We start from the raw sequence: 26,833 nt of genomic DNA, 5'->3' as shown, positions 1-26,833 counted from the left end.
AGAATCTGCCTCACTAGTAAAAATATTTACTAAGCCGATATCGTAGTCACAGGTGCCATCTTTGTCTATCCACCGTACTCAGAGACATTTAATTACGATTAACCTTGAATTAAATGAAGTGTTTGACGGATAATGTATGGGGCTTATGTCAAAATTTTGAATTAATTTCAATTAAGTAAATAATGTTGGAACTCTGAGTGCGGTAGTAAGTGTCATTTCTACGTAGCAAACAGAGATACTGTCTGTAAATACGATACCCACTTTATTGTTACAGGTGATCGCACATTTATCAGCACGAACGCGCAGCATTTTAGTATTCGTGGTATGAAATGAAGCCTCGCACCGTACGCGTCGCATGCGGTGCGTTTGACGCGTTCGGCGCATACGGCGCGTACGGTGCTGACTAAATATGTGCGATTAGCTTAAGTGTGAATATTGTCTAGGAGGCATATTTTCGTCTATCCCGGGCCGTGCACGGCGGCTAACATGCGCGTGAGTCGCGAGGTGGGCGTGGCCAGCAATTCGCGCACCGCCCCCCGCTCCGCCAACCGCCCCTCGTCTAGTACTGCCGCCGTGTCGTAGCCGCGGATCGATGACACGCGGTGCTGAAATATAAAGTAAATTACATAATTTTGTCAGAACAGGAGGCCTATTATGAGCTCTTAAATCCATTCACTTTACGTCCTTATACAGTCAGTATAAGGACGTAAAGTGAATGGATGGCGGTTTAAGAGCTCATAATAGGCCCCCAGGTAACAAAAGATTCTTTCTTACAAAATTCTAATATTAAATTTTAAGTCTCTTCTCTGATTAAAAATATAAAATTAGATATTTCCGTAGAAATATTTTTCACTGGATGTTTGTCCTTGTTTGATATAATTTTGAAAAAGTATTTCAACACTTCAAATTCATTATATTACAAGGTTCAAACACTTACGGATTTTGTCACAGAGCACTTTTATTAATCCCGACGTTTCGGCTACTTTACAGCGGCCGTGGTCACGGGTGGACTGAGGTGACAGGCGTCCAATTTATTGAAGTTCTTCAACTACCCGAAGATTCATCAATTTTTGTTTGCGTTCCGATCTACGCAGAACGAACTTACAGTGTCATGAAGCCGAGGTTTCCTAGATTTGTGCTTTAGTTATATTTATCACTGGATCCCAACTAGATCAACAACAAAATCAAATCAAAACAAACATCCGCGACGAAATCCGTAAGTGTTTGAACCTTGTTTGAATATAATGAGTGATACTCGCGCAAGCCTGAGAAATCATTACTTCAAATTCAGTTGAACTAAGCGTCGGATGTTTCTTCTCGGACGCTTAGATCAAAGAAAACGTTATTGGTTAGCGATTAGATTTTATATCGAATATTTTTATATACTTAATCAATAAAAACACGTTCTGGAATCCACGTTTATAACACGATAAGAATATAAATCTTCATAAAATAATTACCGTGACCGTAATAACCGTGGTGTTAGGCGCAATGTCAGCTAGCGCGTGCAGCAGCGAGCGTTCTGCGTGCGCGTCGAGTGGCGCAGCGGGCTCGTCCAATAGCAGCGCGGCGGCCGAGCGGGCGTGTAGCGCCGCGCGCGCGCCGCACACCCGCGCCACCCGCCCCGCGCACCCGCCGCCGCGCCAACCGCACACCACGCACTCTACAATGTCGCCATTTGTAATAGGTTTTTAATTTTTTTTATGACTACTAACGGATGTAGGCTTGAATCGTGTTGTGTGTAAATGTACCTACGTACCTTTCAAAATAGTATTGTAGTTAAATAATATTAAGAGGATACAACAGCGGCTAGAGAAATGAAAAAAAAGTACGTGTAATATCTATAGCTGTCTCCCTTACCTCAAGCCTATACCGCAGAACGCGATAGAGACAACTGCAGAAAATCCAGAAAATCAACGATTCGTTGTCCCCTGATTCCTTCTCCAAAACTTAACCGATTTAAGTACTTTTTTCATTAAAGATTAAAAAAAGGCTTGAGCTGTGTTCCTATGTTTTGCTTTTTTTGTATAATCTAGCCAAATCTGTTTTCTGGACGTTTGAACACAGTGGAAAATCTGGCCATTTTTTTGGGTTTTTGAACGTTCATATCTTATTTAATAATTAAATTATGAAAAAAAAGAAAACATAGGGACATTGTATTAGTGGCCGTAGATATTCAGGAAAAAAATTATAACTCTACTAGCATTATCCAGGGAGGAAACAGGGGACAACGTTTGTATGGAAAAAATGGCGGTGTGGAATCCTCTTAATTGAAAAACTACATTTATTGCTGTTGAGGTGTTGAACTGTTAACCAATAGGTACCTATTGTTTGTCAATGAAATCGTCTTATTATGTAGTAGATTTGTACAGTCTTGAGACATTACAGACAAAAAGTGAAGTCTGAAATTGGTACATCGATATCTTTTATGAGGTAATCGAAAGAGTGTTCAAGCTAAATCACCTAAGCCAGCCGGTTGCGCGTGAACAAAGTCATATAACCCGACGGCTTTCAGGCTCTGCCAAATTTCTTCGTCCGTATGCACGCCAAGCGGGTCTAAATTCTCTCTCAGCGTTCCCGAGAATATGATATTCTCCTGCGGCATAACGACGACGCGGTGTCTCAGCACCCGCAGCGGGACCCTGGTGATGTCCTGTCCGTCGATGAGCACGCGCCCGCTCTGTACGGTCGTTCCGCCCACGCACGTCAGCAGTAGCGTCGACTTCCCACTACCGCTACGGCCGCATATCGCCATCTCAAATGGAATAAAACATAGGTCGTTAATGGTTTGTTGAGTATTCTCTTAGTAACTAGACTAAGAAAAAAGCACAGTATAATATTAAAGCTGCTAACTTTGTAACATTAGGCTGCCTTCACATTACGTCGCAAGCAGCGCGGTAGCAGCGCTGCGCTAAAAGGAAGGGAAGTAAGTTATCTTCATACAAAGGCACCCCGCGCGGCTTTCATGTGTGCGTCATAGTATCAATGCGTCGCCACGTACGGCACACAACAAAATATCGGCGGTACCTGCCTCTAAAACTGGCCGAGATATTGTTGTGTGCCGTACGTGGCGACGCATTGATACTACGGCGCACACATACAAGCCGCGCGCGGTGCCTTTGTATGAAGATAACTTACTTCCCCTCCTTTTACTATGCTCTAGCTCTTAAGAGTCAGTTCAGATTGAGATGCGACTTAACAACTTATAATAATTTGTTGCATTAATCCATATGAACGGATTCTAGTCTCTAGATAAACAATATGTCGCTTACTTTTTCCCCTGGTTCAATTTTGAGGTTGATATTCTTTAGTATAGACGTAGTTGATGGCTCATGATGTACGCTGACGTCTTCAAATTCAATTCTACCATTTCTTTGCCAACCCGACGGAATTGGACCTGAAACAGTCAATTTAAGGTATAATTGATACGAGTATATCTACTATATCAGTTTAAGAGAACCTCTAGAATGAAAATTTGAAAATACTATTTGTCTCTTCCTCTCGCACATCCTGTTACTTCGACTAAAGACCGAGACAGCAATGTTAACATTAAAAAAATAATTATCTGACCGAACGGTTATGCTTTTGTAGCAGATAGTAAATTATCATAAATTATAATAATAAGAATTACGAGATATTTGTTATTCTATTCTTAAGGCAAAAAGCTCTTTCACTCCTGACTAGCAGAATCGAAATATTCACTCACAGTCATCCTTATAATCTTCCTGCGGCACCGCAGTGTCGGCGACCACTCGCTCCACAGCCGACAGCTGCAGGTCGAGGTCGGCCCGACACTTGGCCAAGTGCGAGAGGTACACGGGCAGCAGGAGCGTATACGCGCCCGCCAGACCCGTCACTGCGCCAGCACTGCCGCTGCACAGTGCCGTCGCTAGCGACACGAACACGCAGCCGGCGCCCACTAGGTCCTAGAAGGAAGACAGAAATATTATGACGTGTTCTTTCCAACAAAAAATCACCAAAATCGGTTAAAGTACAACTGAATAAAAATAACAACAATAGTAGGCTCCCTTTTTTTTTAAATCTTAATTAAGGGGGTTTAAGTTCTTACAAACTAAGCCACTCCTTTAGACCTATATTTTAAGACATACAAGATAATATCATTACAGTTCTCTACGAAAACTGTACTGTCCTCTACGAAATCTGTAAAGTAATCTAAGAAAACTGCACAGTCGTCTACTAAAACTGTACAGTTGTCTACGACAACTGTACTGTCCTCTACGAAATCTGTAAAGTAGTCTAAGAAAACTGCACAGTCGTCTACTAAAACTGTACAGTTGTCTACGAAAACTGTACTGTCCTCTACGAAAACTGTACATATCTCTACGAAAATTGTACAGTCCTCTACGAAAACTGCACAGTCGTCTACGATCACTGTACTCTCTACGAAAACTGTACAGTCCTCTACAAACACTGTACAAGTCTCTACGAAAACTGTACAGTTCTGTATGAAAACTGCACATTTGTCTACGAAAACTGTGCAGACGCCTACGAGATCTGTTAGTGTCTACAATTTAAGTTATAACTGATTCGACTGTTAACTGTGATAACTAATAAGGCAAGACATTAAACACTAACCATAGTAAGTCCCAGCCAGCGGTTCGCGGAATTGAGCGCGAGCAGTGTGTTGTGTGTGTCGTCGAGGTGTCGCTGGAAGCTGTCGCGCAGTCGCTGCTGCAGTCGCCCGGCGCGCACCGCTCCCGCGCCCGCGAACGTCTGCGCCGCGAGCGACACCGCGTGCGACGCCGCACTCGCCTCCAAGTGGTGTAACTCTCTGTATTTTTTTTTTTATTATTATTTATTTATCAAATTAGACATACAGTTATTAAACTAAATTTAAAAAGCATTAAAAACCAATGAGGTTTGTGCAATGCTGCGATACAGTCCTATTCACAGGTGTGGTTATAAATTAAACAAACTACAAAATATTATATTAACAGTTGGTACTATAAAGTTATTTTATACGTTAGTAATTAGGAACAAGATAGATAAATATTTGGTACTTAAATGTTTGTTTGAAGAAAATAGGTTTTTAGTTTAGATTTGATGTTATTCTCAGTTAAGTTATTTGTTACATCTTTAGGTAACTCATTGATAAGGCGCGGAACGATATAGCTGGTAGTTCGCTCGCTGTACCTATTGCAGGCTCGAGTCGTCAGGAGCCGGTTATGTGTGACTGCTCGAGTTCTTACAGGGTGTTCAGTTAATACTTTTAAACTTTCATTAAAATATTGTTCTTTTAACACAGTATACTTAAATTTCGTAAAAATCGGTAAAATTTTACAATGCTTAAATAATCCAACATCGTTATTGTCATATTTCTGTTTTATGTTTGGAGAAACTATACATTTTAGAATTCTTAGTTGCAGAGTATATATTTGATTCAAGTAGCTTTTGTAGGTACGACCGTATGTGCTCAGTCCGTAATGTATGTTCGACTCGGCAAACGAATTGTATAACATTAACTTAACTTTAAACGGAATTCCATTTTTTAATATGGTAATGTTGGCCAAAAAATGACGTAGTTTGTCGCATATGATGTGATGGTTCCAATTAAATTTATCGTCTATTATCAACCCAAGGTATTTTTTGGAGCTTACTTCCTCGATAGTTGGACAATTACATGAGTCAACTTTGGTAAGATGCAAGCAGCTGTGCTCATGAGCAATTAATTTAGTGTTCACAGATTGTTTCCGAAGATATGGTAAGTAAGTAGGGACACAGAATATACATATACTACCAAGTAGGGAGTATGGTATTGTACTATTGACAGACTAATAGTTGTCCCTCGCTTAATAATAATAATATAATGAATAAAAAAAAGCTTAAACGTGCTGGTTAAAGAGTGCTCGTTGTGTGCCTACACATGCTCACGAGTAAAATATGTACTTACGGTACGTCTGTAGTTTGTTTGAGTCTACCTAACTGCTTAGACATTTTTGAAACGAGCACATACTTTGTCAATATTGAAAACATTTTATTGGTCGTATTTATTATGACTTATGATATTATGTTTCTGTATACAACTATATAACGGAATAATTCTATCGGTACGCATTTTACCTGGCATTCCTCAAGTAGACAGCTTGTAGAGCAACATAGAAGAAGACTGCCGGCAGCAGAGCGATCAGCGACCATGGCGTCGTTATCACGTTGATGAGGAGAGCTGCGACACACAGCAGGAGCAGCTGTGTCCATCGGTTCATTGCTGTTGGAAGTTTCTGAAAAACGTTATAATGCTGGCGGTCATCATTGTCCAATATTAATTTGTGATCGTGACTCGTGATTGATATAAAACTTATCATAGACATGGGCGTACCCAGGTTCTGGGGGGGGGGGGGGGGGCAAATTACCCAGGTTCTGTTGCCAGGGGGGGGGGCAAATCACTCAGGTTCTGGGCCAGGGGGGGGGCAAATCAGATTTCTCATAAGCTAGGTGTTTATAAAGAATAAAAATTAATAATTTGTAGTTGTAAAAATATTATATTGCAAACAAATGGCAAAAATTCTTTCTTAATTTTTTATTTTTATAGATAAAAGTACTAGATAATATACTTAGTAGGGACGTCAACATGATCCAGGGGGGGGGCTGCTGCCCCCCCCCTGCCCCCCCTCGGTACGCCCATGTCTATAGACCAAACATCCAACCATTCCAACCAACTGATAGCGTTAGAGCCAAGTCAGATATTTTGACTGTTTAAAGAGGAGGACCTACGTCATTTGGTCAGTTTATGTCAATTCAAAGTTAGCTGTGATCGGTCGGATGAGTTTGACTCAACGCGACCAAGTTACTAAGGTCCGTCATCTGCCTAGGATTCAACTTCTCTGATAGTACATACCCTGTCAAGAACTTGTACGTCAGCTGAGAACCGGTGTAACGCGGCGGCAGGCAGCGCGTGTCGATGTAGCGGTGCGTGCAGCGTGGCGCGGAGTAGACGCTCGTGCAGCACCCGCCTAGCTGCCGCCCCCGCCGCCGCCCCCGCCGCGCCCGCGCCTGCCGCTGCCGCCGCACCGCCCGCGCACCAGCACGCGTACACCAACACCATGTTGAACGTCTGAAAACCACGTTTGATTTGTCAGTGTGCTAGAAATCGCGGTCAAAGAATGGTCCTACGACTTGAGCAAGACTTGAGTAACGTGACTGATACGTCAGGAGGGAGAATCTTATTCGCTTGCGATAAAAACTGGTAATACACTAAAGTGTTATCAACTGTAAAGTAGATGCTGATGCTGACGACATCCCTTGTTTTCCAATTGCAACACTCATACAAGGCATTAGATATTCAACGTTGCATGTTTGTACAACAGCAACGGTTCGAGCAATTAAGAACTGCCAAACAAACTAACTACCGTACTCAGAGACATATAATTATTATGATTAACCTTCAATTTAATGAAGAGTTTAACAGATAATGTATAAGGCATAAATGTCAAAAAATTTAATTAGATAATTATTAATTACATTTAAGTAATTATTGTTCCAATCTGAGTGCGGCAGTTAGACACGTTCCAATAATAATTAAGCATTAGCACAATAAACACTTCGGCATCTGTAACTGGATGAGGCTGTGGTGCACAACACCACAGCCTCATCCAGTTACAGATGCCCTAAAACAGAGATTGTAGCGGGGGTCCCGCAGTATGCTAGATGTTGCAGTATTACCTTGTCATTAGAGAGGGTCTCCTGCGCATTCTCAGCAGTGAGCCTCGCGAGCCAGTAGTCGGAGGCGACGGCGAGCGCGCGCGCGGCGACCGCCAGCACCGCGAACAGACCTCCATACCAGCCACAAATGCGCCCGTATGAGCACCATATACTGGACTGGTGGTAAAATCAATTTTATTATAGTTAGGAGGTACCCTACCTATAATATACCCAGGGCCCGAAGCATGTAGAATATTGAACATAGTAATTATTATTTATTATTTATTATATTATAGTAATTTGTAGTAATTATTATACTATAGTAAACTTCGCTGCTTGTCTGTTTCACGCGTACATTATTTTATTTTTATAATTTTCATACGTTCAAAAATAGCTATTAGAGTACCTACTCAACTCCTAAACCAGATTTCAGCAATGACACACTCGGCTCTTGAGTCTTCTGTCTGCCCTCTTATCTAGCCTGGCCATATTCTAGCAGTAACAACAACACGCAAAAAGCACTCACGAATTGCATCTTAATTAGATTTTATCAATCATGCACACGTGTTCTCATATTCATAATATAGTTATACTATTAATAAGTTGTAAGTAAATACCCGAGTGAGAACAGGTTGTGTGGGCACGCTGGGGTCGCCTGGAATGGGCACGACCGTGGTCTCGACCCCGTTCGCAGTGATCGAGGTGAATGTTACGTCGCTGGCTTCGGCCGGTATACCTTGTGGGTCAATTAGATAATTATACAACAACCGAACACCATAAAAATGTTGCGACATTAATTGTCCATAATAAAGGCGTTCGGGTTTGACCGACACAAATTTTCCATTAGATTTTTGATGTTGTACAAAAGAAACTAACCGTTTTCAACTGGACCGACATCGTTGTCGTTCGAATTTGAATCTGAACTTAATAAGCGGCGTAGTGATCTCTGTGTCCATCTGAAAGTAAACCAAAAATTCATATTTTGATACCATTAAGTAGATAGAATATTGGTTACTAAAGGAAATGAGAATATATTTATATACATAAATAATCTCCTAGTTTATCTACACTAATTCCACACTAGGTGTAAATTATGGAGCTCCGTGGTATAAATCGTCAACTTCTAACTATTTGTTGCAAGTATGTATGTTGCAACTTGAAAGTTGTGACTTACCTAGGTAAAGTACCAAATGAGCGTGGATGTAGGATTCTCTGAACCAGCCCTGCCTCCGGTTTAGCTGACGCATCTGCGCTCACGGCCCGACGAATGTCTCGCCCCCACCTTCGAATAAGATGGTTATGTTACAAAAAAATCTATTTGCATCAAGTCAGACAGGATAAACCTTCAATCACATATGGCAATGGCATTGGCATTTTTGTTTTGCGACCGCAACCTGCGGTTAACACCTGTTAGACGACCTTTTTACATGGTTACTTTTCTTGATGGCCTTGGGTCGTGTCAGTTACGAAAACTAACTATGTTTTATAATGTAGGTATAAGGTACTCACTTAGATCGCTGAATGGTTGTTGCCGGCGACGAAATTTGCCTTGAGAAGTCGACGCGGCTTAAATTCTTTGGTCTACGCCAACTCCCGCCGATGCAGGGCACTTCAGACAGCAAATATACGCCGGCTACATCACGTATTTCCAGTGGTTGAGGAACGTACTGAAACGATACAAAGCACAATATATTTAGCCCTTAAAGAATCACGAAGTAACGTTTAATGTTGAGACCACTTTTGAATGCGCATGAAAATAATCTATGTCTAGGAAATTGTTACTAACAATAGAGTCCTCTGAAATTTCCCTCTCCAGTTTGATGCGGCTGATGGTTCTGACGAGCTGTGAGCGCTCCCTGGCAGCGCCGCCCGGCGGGCCAGCTCCACACCGCGCTGCTGCACTTCGCGCCTCCGCAGCCAACTTGGCCCACTCACTGAGTATGCCATCAGACAAATTGTTCGCTTTCCCGAAACCGGTAACTCGTCCATCTTCCATGCCTATGACCTACACAGAAAGTTATCGTTAGTGCCTATCATATCATATGCATCAACTCTAAACCATGTAAACGCAAAAGAACACGGCATTACCAAATCGGCGTAATGCAACAGTTCCAGTCTGTTGGTGGCCAGCAGCACAGTGCGGCCGGACCGGGCAGCAGGCAGTAGTGCCCGAGCTACGAGCTGCCTGGCGAGCGGCGCGTCGAGCGCGGCTAACGGCTCGTCGAGCACCAACAGACGAGCGCGCGAGTACAGCGCCCGAGCCACGCATACCCGTACTCGCTGACCGCCCGAGAGAGGCGTCCCGTGACAACCGAGTTGGGTGCTGTCTCCGTCTAAAAAAAACTATGGTTAAGACTCTGCAGTAACGGCAAGTAGGTAACCTTATAATGGCAGGCTCTAATCGCGGGTAGAGCAATTGAGCTTGGTAGCTTAATAAAGTACCTGGTAATAGTTGTAGATCCGGCCGCAGTCCAGTTGCCCGCACTACACGCGTGTACCTACGCGCACACCAAGCGCTATCCATGAGGATGTTGTCTTTGATCGATCTTTCCAGAAGCCAGGGTGTCTGACTTGAGTACCACATGGTACACTTTCTGTAAAATATGAGTACTTACTGATAAATAGAGGTTATATTTGAATACAAAAATAAACTAAAAATTGTACTCAAAAAACCCACTTGTTGTAATCTACATCTCCTCTTTCTTTATACATCTCTCCCAGTATTGCAGACAATAAGGACGACTTTCCTGAGCCTGACGAACCGACGACCATTATAAGCTTACCTGCAATACAGAAGAAAAATAAGTCAAGATAGTTACCCCAATTTGTATGTTACAAGAAATGGACCATTAGACATTACAACGTTGTACCTGCTGGTATATCCAAATCATCGATTTCCACCCAAAAGTTCTCTTTCATCCTCCATGAAAATGCCGCATTTTTAAGTCTGACTAGATACTCCTGTCCTAGAGTAAACTCAATATCATCCGCGTCCGAAGACGTGTCTTGGAAGTCGAGTAATGACTCATATTTTTCTGAAAGAGGATTATCATCGGGACTAAAGTCGACGAATGCCTCGTTGAACTTATCTCTTCTAAATTCATCTTTCTTTTTGCATTCGTCTACATTTTCCTCTGGGACATTGTGTGCTTCCGGCAGTTCCAGGAAATCTCTGATTCGCTTCGTGCTGACCTGAGGGATTTTTCTTTTATTTACTGGTAGTGTCACGTCAAACGGTAGCAAGGGAAACACTAGTGAAACTCACTTAAAAACGATCAGCTTACCACGGCTTGGATCATCATGACGACGGTGACTGGTAGGACGAGGAAGGAGATGGTGAGGTGGTTGAAGAGGGCGAGGGCCGCGAACACGTTGACCGCGGTCAGGCTCACGGTGCTGTCCAGATATGAGTGCACCAGGAATGTGGTCACCGCCACCAGCACCGTCGAAATCTGTGTCGTAAATGCTGAAAATAATAACGTAAGGTGCACTTTAATTTTCTGTCATCACCAAGAAACAAATAGTTCACACGAATTTAATATTGATATTTGAGACACTTAAGTATGACACTTACTTAGAAATCCTGAGTACACGGATTCCTTGTTAAGAAGTTGGAGCTCTACTTCTCTTAATTGCAATATTTTTTCATTGAAAAGATCCTCCCACACGTATAATTTTATAACGTTTATTCCTTGTAGTATTTCGGATATCTTCGATATCCTGTGATCTGTGCATTTGGATATTCCTTTGGAGTTGTCCGACATCTTCTTTCCGATGTACAATTGTATTGGCATCATGAGAATGAGACTAGCGAGCGTTCCTATCAACGCGCTGACACCCAGCTTTCTATATAGAAAATATAGTATGAAAGTTACCTAGAAAAGAAACGAGCATGATTTATTTTCACAACAACATTATAGTTACAAATTCCATTATACAACAGGCGATTTTATGCGCAATTATTGTGTTTATCGAAATCGCGTATAAAATTGGCTGGACGAATTCGCTACAATATAATATATTATGAGCCCCATAAACTTTTAACTACCATAGCGACATTGCGGTGCGTACATTTAGCTTTATTAAAGTTAATTAAGATGCCCAGCTCGGCCTAATTGCCTCGTTATCCCAACAAGTAACAACATTTCCAGTTTACCACTTTTGAACCAATACTAAGAGATAACATCGAGATTTTGATAGTAACAATTAAGGATACATTATTAAAGTACGTACTTTAAGCGGTGTCGCCCAAATGTAATGGGATATCCAAACAGCAGACATGATGTTGTATGTGTCCTGTGACATTAGGTTCATGAGGAGGCCCGACTGAGACGTGGCGTCGTTTTCGTGGTTGGGAAGTAGAGGTGACGCCTCACTCGGTTCCCCGTCTGGTGACCACGCTGCCAATTTCATGCATTTGTCGTACACCATGCTCTAAAAACACCAGCACGGATGATGTTATCTTTGAATGTTTCAATGGTTCAAAATAGTTTCAAAGTGTGTCAAAACTACAATGCCTATCATAAATTTTGATACAAATTTTGACCGTAGTATATACGTGGGAGAGCCATGCTTCGGCACGAATAGGCCGGCTCGCCCGGAGAAATGCCACGTTCTCACAGAAAACCGGCGTGAAACAGCGCTTGCGCTGTGTTTCGCCGAGTGAGTGAGTTTACCGGAGGCCCAATCCCCTATTCCCTACCCTACCCTATTCCCTTCCCTTCCCATCCCTACCCTTCCCTATTCCCTCTTAAAAGGCCGGCAATGCACCTGCAGCTCTTCTGATGCTGCGAGTGTCCATGGGCGACGGAAGTTGCTTTCCCTCAGGTGACCCGTTTGCTCGTTTGCCCCCTTATCTCATAAAAAAAAAAAAGTTTTATAAATATAACAAATCTCGTGGTTTGGGTCCATATAGAAACTTATGTCACATGCTTACCTGTATTGCGATTTTTAATCTCGTTCCTTCAACAGTGACCAAGTGCGTCGTATTCTGTGACAGCAGCGCTTGGAGAACCAATGATAAAGTTATCACAAGCAAAACCACATAACCGTTTCCCAGGAACTCTGTTATAGTTACATCCTCATTAGAATCATACGTCGCATTACCGACTTCTATATAATGTATGATGGCGCCGAGGCCCACCGCTGGGATGATACCAGCTATGTCACCCAAAAGTTTCAAAATCCCCGCCACGTAAAAGTTGGGCCAAACTATTCGTGCGAAACAACGCCACATCGAGGGTTTTTTGTCATCTTTGGTTGCCTGAAATTTTTTTGGTTGTTAAATATTTTATTAATTAAATTCTTCGATCGTGATGAGGTCAAAGATATAAAAAGCTTACCTTTTGACTATTGAATACGTATTTGAATTTGTTGTAAAAATTCTTAGATTTTTCATTTTCAGGCGTCGAACCCAAGTCAGCTTTCTCAAGTGGAGTTTCGTACCCTCTGTACAGCAAAGAATTCAACCAGAAGAACGTTATTTTGGAATAGAAATGTGTATCGTTATATTTATAAGATTCATTTTTGGATTCTGGTGAAGATTTCGGGAATGTGCGCTTTCTTATCTGAAACAATATTATTGGGTCAAATCCACTCATACTATAACATTTCATATCCATTTATATCTGGCACGGACTTAAATACAATATGCTTTTGTCGTAAATGTTATTTGCTTGTATGTGAACATTAAGTGCAGAAAAAAGGAAAATGTAGGAAATCCTCTGGGCGGGCGGCGCGGCGCCCAGACAGCTCAGTCGTCGACCGGCGGGCGGCGTGGCGCCGCGTCTGGCGTCGCACGTGTGAGTAATGAATGGCTGCTCCACAATAATTTTAGGACGTGACGGAAGGTTTCCATAATATTTACCATAACGTCCCCATACTACGTCGTAAACATATCGTTTGATACATTGCGACGATAGAATAAATCAGAATTTTTGTTAAATTATTAGGATATTGAACTGCTTGAACTGCTTTTTTTCGAACTTCCAAGAAACCAAATAAGCTTACCTCATCGAAGAAGCAGATGAAATCTACAACAGATACAATGAGCGCCAGCGTCGATGCCACCCCATGGACATACACTTCAAGCGGCATCGTCGATTTCATCGCGTAGTAGTAAACGATGGAAGCCGAAGAGGCGGAGGCGAGGAGCCAGTATATGGCCAGGTAGAGTATGGGGGCCGTAAGACTGCGGGTCCAAATGGCCACGTGGAGAACGGCGGCGGCCAGCCACGACAGGGGGGCGAGTAGCGCGCCCACCAGCTGCACCGTGTGGGGGGGTCGCAGGCAGCCCCCTGCCGCGCCGCAAAGCCACGCCACTCCAACCACCAGGGTTGCCATGCCACGCGTGTTCTGACCGCGCCATCTGTGGGGCTCCCTGTAAGAACAATCCTCAATATAATAATCAGTACAATACAATAATCACCAGCATGCAGCAGTATTTCCGTACCTATACGAACTGCAAACCTTCAAGAAGAGAGCGTTTTCCCTCTTAAAAGGCCGGCAACGTACCTGCAGCTCTTATGATGTTGCGAGTCCATGGGCGACGGTAGTTGCTTTTCATCAGGTGACCCGCTTGCTCGTTTGCCCCCCTTATTTCATAGAAAAACAAAACACGGAATTTTACCATCCGGTGCGGCGCGGCGTCCCGATTTCTTACGTTTTACTATGGCAAACGTGAAAGTTATGAACGCCGGACGGTAAAATTCCGTGTAGTGCACAAACACCCTGGGTGCATTATCACCGGAGCAACGTTTGAGAAACGTATTTTTGAGAACCAACAGAATTTGCTTCAATTTGAGCTTAAAAACGCATTTCTTGCAAATCGCAACAAACTCCAGTAGAAAAGGCAGCTTGTATTGTAACAAGGAATTAATAGATAATTAATAATAAAATAACCTTAATACCTTAACGGTTAACCCCTAGGCCACAACCCAAATTGCAGGATTTGACCGCGTCTGGCCTAATGTGTTATGATGTTATATTGCGATACCGCGATATTGCGATAAAAGTGAGTGAACCAGTGAAACCTGCGACTTGGCTACGACCTAGGGGCTAGGACAGTGATAGTGCTTAGTGATTGGACCTAGTGATTAGTGTTTGGACCTAGTGTGTGCTTGTGTGACCTAGACTTAGTGAATAAAGTCTTCAAGAGAGTCAGCAGGTCTTTCTCTCCAATTCCTTCGAACCCTAGCACGTAACAATATCATGCCGTCATACGATAATGGATGCCGCATTATGGTTTTACTTTTACATCACATTAACACGAGCGATAAACTTAACTAACGGCCGCAGTTAGGCAAATTGGTAAGGCGACAAGCCGGAGTATTGGTATTCAGCAAGTAAGTATACTGGAAACGAGACGGAAGATGTTATGAGAGGTCTCTGAGGCCAGTATATGATTATAAAATATTTAAACATATTATTACATACTATAGGTATGCGTGCTCCGCGACCGCAGTCTATTATTATTCATTAACATAAATTAATACCCACTTTATTACAAGACTATATACCTAATAGGCAAAGAATATTTTATTACTGCTATTGAATAAATAAGACCCTGTAAAGTTTATTGTAGAGTTTATTGAACTGTAAAGTCGCCGTTAAATTATTATTCTATGGTGTTACTACAAAATTTAATTAAATTTAAATGCTGCATTATATGTATAAAGTATTTTATCACATTCCCCTTTCAATGCCATGCCATTTTATAATAAAAGCCAAGAATTTTAAATTTTGTGCAGTTCATAAATTATGCTAAAGTGCAGAGACAAGCGCGTGGCAATGACCCCGGACTCCTTTAATTCATTTGTTATTGACGATAGCAATATGAACAGTAATATTTAAATACTTTACATAACAACATAAAGGCCGTCCGCAAATGGAAATAGAAGCAATCGATACAGAAGATATTTTATTTAAGCGTTTAAAAGCCAGATGGAAAGACAACTAACTAGAATTAGTAATGTCAAGGTTCAAACCTTGACATTGGACAGTATCAGTCATCGGACAAAGCACAAAAACACAAAATTTATAAAGGTTGCTTTTAAACTGCTTGTTTTTAAAATAATAGAACGCCTGATTTTAAAGAAAAACAGGTAGTTTTTAAAGCAACCTTAATTAATATATTATAGTACTGTCCAATCACTATTCATGTTCATCCTAGATTTTAGTAGTACTCTTTTCCTTGGCACTCGATCTCCCAGTCTTCCGCGCTCTCTATCTCTACCATTAATTTTTCATGAACCAGAACTATGGATACTTGTGATGATTTTTTTAATGGGGCAATGCTTTAGGTAAACATCCTCGGCGGATTGGGGACATCGGCCGGGGTAAGGGGGACTACCCACTAAAACCCCATGGACCATGGTGCTCCACTCCCCGCTTGAGGCAGAGTTGCGTGTACGATAGAACCTACCGCAACTTTACCATCATCCATATCGTGCAAACCTGTCACATGACGATGATACGTACCCTGTATTTTTTTATAATTCTCACACCAGTTTCATTGAAACCAAGCTATATATGCCCAAGTGTTTGCGCAGTAGGTACACAACAGCAATCTCTATTCGTTTACTCTCATAAGTACTTATAACCCAGTGGGCAGTGGGACGGAAAACCGACACGACTGGCGAGAGATCATGTGCAGGACCGACTTTTTACATGCCTGCATCCGACGCATGATTACTTGTCAGAGAATCAAATGATCAGCCCAAATTGTCCTAAGACCTAACCAAACTTGGAAATAACAATTAACATGTTTCCAACGCGGGAATCGGACCCACGACCTCCGAGTTAAGAACCGCGCTCTAAACCACTGGGGCACGGAGGCGTTAAGTAGGCGGAGACGTACCCTGTATGTTTGGAAGCGCAGCAGCAGATGAGCGCGGCGGATATGAGCGCGCAGTACAGGTTGAAGGCGTGTAGCAGCGCCGACAGCGCCTGGGCCCTGCATGTCGCCTCTCCACCGCCGCAGACTGTCTCCATCGTGCAGTCTAAAACAAGTCATTGAACTGTATAATATTTTAGATTGTATTTTACGGTCTACAAGGATCTGATGGCAAAAAGTGAGAAAAAAAAATCACTCTAGCAACACCGGGGTAATTGGAATAAAACATTTTGATCCTTTTTTTCCTTATAACGGCCGATTCTGTGTGAAACATGCAATTTGTAGAAAAAATTATCCTATGATCAAGGATATTATTTGAAATTAGGTATGCCATCCAAATTTGCCATCAGATTCTGGTAGGCCTGAAGAATTATCTTCATATTAATTTTAGTAAATACCGTCATTGAACTTAATGAACATCCATCATCCACGCTTAGACGGGGTGTAACAAAACAAAGTGATTATACTTCAGGGTGTGTATGTGTTCTGTAAAGTTCGCTTACTAAAGAGTAACTTTTTTCCCTTTTGTATGGAAAAAGCGCCCGTGCGTCATGACGCACGGGGCGCTTGCCCATACAAATCATAAAAATTTTGCTCTTTCAGCGCTGGAGCATGGGAAAGTGTGTCTATCTCTCCGACTGTTACCGTCAGGCGTTAACCGTCGATGTAGCTAGGAATCATTTTTAGAAAATGTCATTTTATAGCTAGTGATTATTTTTAGAGCATTACTAATTTATGAACGAACTTTCAATGAGGGGTTTCCAAATGCACCGTTGAATTAGCTGTTTTTTTCCGGTAGGTATCGAAATTAAGTGAGTCATAGGCCATTGCATCAGTAACGTCTCTACCATAACTGATTTTAAATAAAACTTCCTTGAACAGTTAATAAAATATGGGTAGTATTTAATCGAGTGACTGTAAATTAGTTTTAGATGTCAAAATTACTAAATTTGGGTTACAGAATTACTATTTGAGCGACTGAGAGTGAGTGACGAGAAATTAACAGAACAGCAAGTTAGAAATTATTTATTTGAGTTACCTATAATACAAAATGAGCAGCTTTATAATTTTTGAGCGACCTAATATCTGTTTGAGTGTCAACGTTACGTCCTGCATTTTTTTCAATATTTGGCAAATGTAATTTTTATACTGAGCGGCATTTTATCTTAAATGAAGTGTTTCGAATACCAAAAACCACTTTGAAAAATACACTAATGAGCTGAATATGTAATAACTATTTGATGAAACACTTTTATTCAGGGACTACTACGGACAGGCGACAGGGATAGAACAATTTTTTTTTATTACTATTAAGCAAATTTTTTGTGAGTAGCTTTATTTGGATAAGAGGAACAACAATTTTATATGTGAAAAAAGTGGTAGCTAACACTTAACAGAGATAGAAAGGATTTCATTCTTTGTTTTGATGATCCCAAAATATGTATTGTTCTATTTGTAGGAACTTAAATTATATAGCGGTAAAAGTTTAGAATCATACCCAACGATTGAGAGGGGCAGGGGAGGAGGGGGGAGGGGGAGGGGGGGTAAACCTCGTTTATATATAAAAATCATTAATAAATTACACAAATTATAATCCTTAACGGAACGTCAAAGAAATGGGTAAAATTTTAATGGCGACTTATACCAAAAAAAAAACAACTGGCTTCAATTATGATTCGACGGAGCCCCGCCACGCGGGGCTCCTACTTCTGGATGGTTTACAAAAAAATAACCACGATGGCTAAGGCGGGAGCGTAGCGCAGCCATCTAACCTAACCCAAAAAAGTCGTATTGGTCCGCAGCCCAACTCACTTGACTGCAACGATTCGTCGCCCCGCCCCCATTCGAATTCGCACGCATTTAACAATATGTAGTTTTCATTAAAACACGTACAAAAATATAAAATATAAAGCCTCAAATAGAATATCAGTAACCAATTATCATTAATTAAGCAGCTCACAAAAGTTTGCTCAAAATGAACTTTTTAGTAGCTCGTAATAAACAACCTCACTTAGAAAAATTGAATCTATATTTAATATTGAAGTTGCCCGTTATGTATTTCCAGTCGCTCACTTAGTAATACAGTCGCTCGGATAGAATTTTAATATCTGAAATAGATTAATCGCAATTCACATTTTGTAAGCTCGTTCTGGATTTTATTATAAATCAATATTAGTCGTTAGTTTAGTTTATTTTTCGCTTAGTCAAATTAATACCGCTCATGTTATTAAAAGAGTATGTTCATCATCAGTCGCAAAGTAATTTTTTATTCGCTTGTTTTATTATTTCCCATAAAATATAACCTTTTATCAGCTCCAATGATTTTCATGAAATTTAGTATATAGGGGGTTTCGGGGGCGATAAATCGATCTAGCTAGGAATCATTTTCAGAAAATGTATTTTTATTCGTGTTTTATCGATAATCGATAAATTGAAAAATATGACTCTTCCTGACATCTATTGGCGAATAATAATACTATTTTGTTAGCAAGGAATTGTTTTAACGCCCAGCAGATGGCGTTATTAAGTAACACGAAGTCAATGAGTGTTTGCTATACCGAGCGAAGCTCGGTCATCCAGGTACTATAAATATTAAATATTATGAAAGCGGAAGCCACAATTTAGCTGCGCGGCGTATCGTTCATAATTACTATCAAAATCTGCTTTTTGCTACAAATTTTAGTAATCTTTCAGAGCGTCTTAAATAACTTACAAGATGATTAAATATTATTGGAAGTGCTTTCAGGCCTTGATAGCAGTATAGTCTACAACATAGCGGTAGCGGTTCAAAGAAATTCATAATAAAACATACAGCATTTTCCCACTGTTTGTAGCGCTCATTTATGCAATTGTTTCACTAGAAATAGAAACAGCCATGGCTAATTTTAATTATTATTGTAACGTACAATGACATACTTCCTTCCTTTTATGTGGTGTGCGTCATTTGCATTGTTATCACAGTGCGTTATACTGTGGCGTTACTGGTGAGTGGTGTCTGGTAGTGACGTCGGCAATTATAGCCATCCGGTCATAAAATAACACCTTTTGTTGCAAGTAGCTTGCAACCTTAGGGCCTGAGTACACCTACCGTGTATATAGTATAATATTAAATACAATACAATAGTATCTACACTCGGCCAAGCTATGGGTATGTTTACTATGGATGTGCTCGACCGAGGGGACTGTCTCGCCACTCTACTCGGTAGGTGTAATCAAGGCATGAATGTGACTTAAAAGTCGCTAATCAGGATGTCCGTAACTTAATAGTTATTCCAGGCTCTTACAATCTTCGCCAGAGTTGCGGATGTCTTGATGTTCCCGTGTCTAAGGTTAGGTCAGAGTTCATTAAGCATAATCGACTTTAAGTGAGTCGGGCTGCGTTCTATTTACTATCTCTTTGGACGCCGTGGTAGGAGTGCCAATCCCTCACGAAATGTCCTAAGTCATTTCGAAGCTTAAAAAAATGATCTCCAAATTCAGCCTTTTTTTAATAAGAAATGAGTGACCAGCTGTCAATGACCGTATCCCGTGAATGAATGAGATATTATATCTGAGAGAGTGACTCAGATACTCAACACGGAAAAGCCCCGCCTGCCCACAGACTCTAGCTTACGTTTTTGCATTGGTCAATATTGCATCTTAGTTTTTTTTCGAGATTTTAGGATAATCTACAAAAGAAATGGTGTTTAGGAACTTAAAATTTAAATTATAAATTTAAACTTAAATTTTAAATTATAATGGATATTATATATGAATTCGTGAGTTAAATTATAAATAATAGGTAAAAGTTGAAATTCCACCTTTTACCGCGGTTTGATGACATTTCTTGAGATATTTCAAGTGGATTCGAAAATGCTGTAAGAATCCATATGATGTCGGTCAACTAAATAATATTTTTCAATAATTGTATGGCCCAGATCGTAACTTCTTATATAAAATTTCTATGACGTGTATTCTGAACAATTACATCTATCGAGTCCGCCAACGATATCAAAAGGGCCCGCTAGTAAAATATCGCAATCTTGAAAAATATATTTTTTATTTAAACATTGAAGATAGTAATAATTCTCTACAATTATTTTTTCAAAACAATAGGGATTATTCGCTTCAACAGTGAGCAGTTCGCGTGTGTGCCAACGCCAAATGCTCGGAAAGGCTCGGACTTGTAATAATCAACTTGCCAATTTGATCAACACAATGCTGTTATTAAACTAAACAATGCTCGTCTTTTTGTATAACAAATGAATACGGCACAGGCTTTCATTATAATATCGTTATACAATTCGCTTTAGATACAGGTCGGGAGGTTAGATATAGCCTGTAGCGGATGTAGGTATAAATTAATGTTTTTTTTTTTTGCTTGTTTTAAGTTTTTGCCTATATTTTATTGACCATGTAAATTTTAAAAATCCTTATCTTACATTCTTATACTTAATCAGGCTACTACTTTAAAATGCCTAGTATATCCCACAATCTGAACATTTTTGTGATACACTTTACGGAAAACCTATCAAGTACTTAGTCGATGTGTTATGTGTTATCAATTATCATCGATCAATCAAGGTTTGGTTACTATTAAAATGAACCAAACTACGCAGGTCCCCCATCTAACTAGGAATCAACTTCTTTGATAGTACATCATATATATTTTTTTAGACTTATCATTACGTTAGAAGTTTTACAAATTTTACCACTTTGGAAGAGTCTCTCTCGCAAACTATTCAGGTTAGAAAAAAGATATTAGAAACCTCAAGATGATTTTTGAAGACCTATCCATAGATACCCCACGCATAGGTTAGATGAAAAAAAAATTTTTTTGTTTCAGTTGTACCTATAGGGACCCCTAAAATTTTTAATAATTTTTGCATTTTTGTATCAAAATCTTAATGCGGTTCACAAAAAATCAAACAAATCAAAATATTTATTTCTAAATAGGTTAACGAAGTTAACACTTTTTAGAACGAACTACATGAGGCCTACCACCGGTTCCGGAACTAACCCGGCGAGAAGAACCGGCGTAAGAAACTCGCACGGGGCCACCTTTTACCAAAAAAAATGGAAAATAACAATGATAACTTAAACTTAGAATTTACACTAAGTATGTAAAAATGTGTTACATTTATATAGAAGTGACGTCCTATGGTCTGTCAGCTTATTAGGTGTGCTATCATTGAGAAAATCAGTTAGGTACCTTATAATAGCCGGCGGAGCCGTGGTGTAGGCTCACGCGATCCCGCGGCCCGCCCAAGGCGCATAGTGGAGTACCGCCGAGTTTTTAGTGGGTAGGGGCTGCGTCCACCACCATCTTCGGACGCAGCAGAGACCCACATACTTGCGGATAGGACCCCATCCCCCGCAAGATGCTTAAAAGCATTTTCTCGGCGAAAAAAAAAAAAAAAAAAAAAAAAAAAAAAAAAAAAAAAAAAAAAAAAAAAAGTTACCTTATAATAAGCCTTAGCACAGAAACGTTCTTTGAAAACTTTTTTTTTTATAAAGTAATTGAAAGATTTTGGACGTTTTCTGGGATTTTATTGTATAGGCGTATACATTGACCTTTGAAAGATTTGCTTACTTTGGCCTGGTTATTGGTATATCTAACTTGTCCTTAGTGTTCCCTTAATGTCCCTTTCGTTTTAAAATTATTTACATTTTTTCTCACGTATAACACATCAAGTCCAAAATGCATTGAGAGATTACGGTCAGAATTCTTATTTCTTTAAACTTTTCTCTTTCTTTGAGAGATTCAAAGGATGACATTTTATAAATAGATCATATAGCTCGCTTCTGCAGTACAAATATTGTGTTAATATTAGCAGCACTTCCGCATAATAGAATGCCGTGAGATATTCTACTATGACAATAACTACAATAATCTAATGGGGATTGTCCATTTTTTTTTTAATTTTGCTCATTACAAAAACATTTCGAGGAATAAGGTCAGTGAATGTTTTTCTGTATATAAACGAAAAAATACCCATTAATTACTTATATTTTTGAACAAATACGTTTAACCTTTGTTTAACCTTCAATGGCGTTAATCTTATATATAAAAATGGATTTTCAAATGTGTTAGTCGCGCTAAAACTCGAAAACGGTTGAACGGATTGGGCTGATTTTAGTCTTAAAATATTCGTAGAAGTCCAGGGAAGGTTTTAAAGTGACACGAAGTTCACCGGGACAGCTAGTTAGCAATAAATTCGACCAACATTACGTTTCGAACTTTTGGTAAGCTTCTCGTATCAGCTTTCACATAATGAGTACTTGCATTTGACGAACCAGCCATTATAAATAAGATTGAAAGGAAATTTAAAACATATATGCAGAGGTCAATTGGCGGCCGATGATGACGTCAGAGCGAAACTTTAAAAATTTATTGAGAAAAAACTAGCCAATGAATTTTAAAATTATTTAATTTGTATTCTTAAAATACCCTATTTTAACGAAAAAAAATATAAAAGTTCCTGTTAATTTTTTGGACAATGCCCATTTCGCCGTGTCTTCGCCACTACTAATAATAAAAACTTTTATTATTCGTAGCTTCGCCACAAATTTCTCTAATTTTTCTGACTGCATATTATGCTGCGGAACTGAGCTTATCGGTCAGTTTGGCAATATGAGGGGGTGGGGGGTATGGGGGGGTGTCTGGTGTTACTCCTAAAAACACAGTAGTGTCTTGAACAAGATTCATCATATTTTGGCAAAGTAAATCTTAAACATTTTGTTTTATTAGAATTTAAAAGTTAGTTAAACCAATTAACTATTTTTGAGAGAGCACAATTTACCTTGTCATAATCAAAAGGTTGAGTGCCAAGTCCCTTATGCCATAGTGGTGCAATTTCCTGATCAATGTAGCATGATCAACAAAATCAAATGCCTTAGAGAGGTCGCAAAATACACCTAAGGCATCCCGCGACTCCTCCCAGGCTTCAAATATACTACAAAGAAGACCTATACCAGCATCCGTAGTGAAACGACCCTTAGTAAAACCGTAATTGATTATTATGCAATAAATTATTGGATTTAAAATGTACTAACAATTATTGTTTTAATATTATTTTCTCAAATATTTTACTAAAAGTCGGTAGAATAGATATAGGCATAAATTTTGTCGGATCAGATTTAATTCTAGATTTGAATAAAGTTGCTATGCTTCATTAAATCAGGAGAAACAACATTTTTTATACAGTCATTAAAAATATTGGCAAGATATGGAGCTACGATGTCAATTATTGATTTAATAATCTTAGTTGACAGACCCCAAAGATCTGTAGTACTATTTTTGTTTGTATTTTTGATGGTCAATAATTTAAACGTGTGAATAATGTCTTTAGAGTAATTTTTTTTAAACTTAAAATTGACATCACATTCCTGTACATACTCTCTGAGTAATTTTTCAGCCTCTGCAGGCGAAGAATTTAAATTTTTTGTTGTTGAGACCGGAATGTCAGCAAAAAACTTTTTAAAAACATACCTACTCATCAGAATTGATATTAGAATTCAACATTATTTGATTCACGATGAAGTATACACGATGAAGTATATTTAAGGCTAAATGGCTGTATTCAGAATTACTTTGATTTGAAATGTGTTATCCCAGAAATCGACAATACATTGTCTTGCTTCGTATAAGATCATTGATCATTATTTTAAAATTGCCGTTGTGTGGATGTCATTGAGGGAGACAAAAGAACAATCGCCTTCTGGCTTCACGGTCCGTTGACAGTGAACCACGCACGGCCCAAGACAAACGAACATTACTTACGTCCTTACCCGGTTAGCGGCTATTTTATTTTAGGTTATATAATAACGGACTTCACAAAAATAGGTTCTAATTGGAATCTTTCAGAAAACAAATCCTGTAGTTACCCTACATTTTTCCTAGGAATCCTGCAGATATCCTACATTTTTCTCAGCTCTACGTCTATCTAAGCCAAATGTTATCAAAATTTGTCAGCCCGTTCTTCAAGAGTTTTCAAGATTCATCGAGAGATATAGCTTGTAGGTCTAACACCCATAACCTCCATAAGAATCATCCAAAAAACATAATTTAATACAAAATGTACGTTTGATAAGGCTTGGCTCTAGTCCAGCATAGTGCCTAAGTTTTGGCAAGAGCTTAATATGTAAAAGGCACAAGCACTAGGTTTTGCTGCATTACATCTTTAAAGCACACTACAGTTTATTTGAAGAATGTAAAGTTTTCCGTGAATCAGCAATTATTTTGTTTGTGACATCCTGTACAGGTTATGGCTTAATATGAGATATGACCTTATGACCTACATACAGGTGTAACAAAACTTAGTGATAATACTTTAGGGTGTGTATGAGTTCCGTGTTACATAGCGTTCTGTAAAAGTAGCAGTGCTGAAAGAGCAAAAATTTTTTTCACTTTCGCGTCGCTGGGGCGCTGCTCATAAAAATCGCAAAAAAATTTGGTCTCATATAAGGAACACATACACACCCTAAAGTATTATTTATTTATTTCTAATTATTATCACTTAGTTTTCTTACACCCTGTATACACGCGTCACGCAGTTTTTTTTAAATGAAATAAGGGGACAAACGAGCAAACGGGTCACCTGATGGAAAGCAACTCCCGTCGCCCATGGACATTCGCAGCATCAGAAGCTCTTCTGATGCTGCGAGTGTCCTTCAGTGCAGGTGCGTTGCCGGCCTTTTGAGAGGGAATAGGGTAATAGGTAGGGTAGGGATGGGAAGGGAATAGGGGAGGGTAGGGAAGGGAATAGGGTAGGGGATCGGACCTCCGGTAAACTCACTCACTCGGCGAAACACAGCGCAAGCGCTGTTTCACGCCGGTTTTCTGTGAGAACGTGGTATTTCTCCGGTCGAGCCATTCGTGCCGAAGCATGGCTCTCCCACTTTAGATTATTATAGTAAGTATGTACGAATAAGGTGGATATTACCGGCATATTGAAAAGGAGTTCACGGTTTTCTTAACTATTTTTGCAGTTATTCAATTATTATTCAATACCACGGTAATGCTTCATGTAATAGGATTATAGTTTGTTCTATTTTTACTTGAATGGGGTAGTACGTACTTACTCCTACTACACACTACACAGTATACTGCTAAATATTTTGAAAAAAAAATTCTTAATTGATTTGAAAAGGTGAGCTTTTTTTTGGTGGCTTTTACTAACCCTTCTTGTTTCTTTGAAAATTATGGTGAGTAATCCTTTTAGTTTCCATAATTATTATACTTACTTGCACTAGTGAAATAGTGTTGTGATGGCTGAAATTGGCCTTGGCGTTAAAATATACCACACACCAGGAAAATTAGGATGTCTGATCATAAATCCAAATTTTCCTGGTGTATGGTCTATTAGATTTCTATAAACCATCTACTAAGTGTTAATATTGAGTAAGTAAAAGTGTAAAATTGTATTTTTAATTGTGCAGAAGCGGCAGCATTATTAGCTTAATGCACTTAAGTAGGTATTATTCTACCCTTAATTTATTTTAAATACCTTCCCGTAATCTTATCTAGAATCTGCATGGATTTGCCCTGACATTTGGATTGTAATATACCGATCTACCTACACCTATATTAGTTTTAAGCTAGATTTTGCTTACTTATAAATTATTAAGTATAATTCATTAAAATAACTAATAATTATAAAACAAAAAAGTGAAATATACGCTGCAATGTGAATCTGAATTAAAAACGCAAAGAGAGAAAATCCAGTGGAAATCTGCATACAACGGCGACATTTTCACTTTTCACATTCGGTAAACAAGAATGCCGTTACAATTCCATACCTTTAAATAAAATAAAAGTTTCACCTTCGTGCCGCGGCTCACGAAATCTCAATAATTAAATATAAATTACACTGCACTTTGTGAAAAATCCGATCGCACTGTATTTTCCTTTCGTCCGTGAGTTTTCCGAGGAAATCCGAGCATACAATGTTGGGGCATCACTGCATTTTGAGTTTAGTCGTGTCTGTGAGGAGAAATCGCGGCGAGCCATCGACGGACGCGCGGCTTTCACATGCTCTCGCGGCCGACTGACTGGACTCTGGAGTACCGAGTACGGACTACGTACTGTGTGGTGAGGGCAGCCGGAGTGAGCGACCCGTACTACGGAGTGAATACTAAGCAGTTGTAGGCTAGACCGCCTTAAAACACTCAAATTCAGTACGTAATATTAATGAGTTAGATTTTACAACTCTTAAGTTATTCTTGTTATTTTTCACCTTTTTGGTAAAAGGAGGCCCCGTGCGAGTTTCTTACGCCTGTTCTTCTCGCCGGGTTAGTTCC

General features: G+C 39.7%; 1 protein-coding gene across 2 annotated transcripts; it reads right to left on the bottom strand.

Annotated features, from left to right (window-relative positions):
* Positions 1-152: 152 nt before the first annotated feature.
* Positions 153-26,606, bottom strand: LOC121731475 (ATP-binding cassette sub-family C member 9-like). 2 transcript variants are annotated; one of them, XM_042120902.1, is made up of 26 exons: positions 26,333-26,606; positions 16,517-16,658; positions 13,669-14,038; positions 13,002-13,226; positions 12,596-12,922; positions 11,893-12,093; positions 11,234-11,534; positions 10,944-11,125; positions 10,530-10,851; positions 10,337-10,442; positions 10,102-10,253; positions 9,748-9,992; positions 9,446-9,664; positions 9,169-9,326; positions 8,834-8,941; positions 8,536-8,615; positions 8,277-8,395; positions 7,681-7,836; positions 6,857-7,072; positions 6,082-6,239; positions 4,597-4,792; positions 3,707-3,926; positions 3,273-3,397; positions 2,464-2,755; positions 1,461-1,663; positions 153-605 (listed from the first exon to the last, which is right to left on the bottom strand). In XM_042120902.1, exons 2-26 carry the CDS (start codon positions 16,648-16,650, stop codon positions 459-461), a joined length of 4,962 nt encoding a protein of 1,653 aa, XP_041976836.1. In that variant the 5' UTR covers positions 16,651-16,658; positions 26,333-26,606; the 3' UTR covers positions 153-458. The 2 variants fall into 2 exon arrangements, with proteins under 2 accessions (XP_041976836.1, XP_041976837.1); XM_042120903.1 differs by having other exon boundaries at positions 26,357-26,606.
* Positions 26,607-26,833: the final 227 nt, after the last annotated feature.

The sequence above is a fragment of the Aricia agestis genome, chromosome 11, assembly GCF_905147365.1.
Source record: "Aricia agestis chromosome 11, ilAriAges1.1, whole genome shotgun sequence".
Classification (NCBI taxonomy): Eukaryota; Metazoa; Arthropoda; class Insecta; order Lepidoptera; family Lycaenidae; genus Aricia; species Aricia agestis.
Note: the sequence above shows the minus strand (reverse complement) of the source record. Positions and strands in the feature narration are given on the sequence as shown.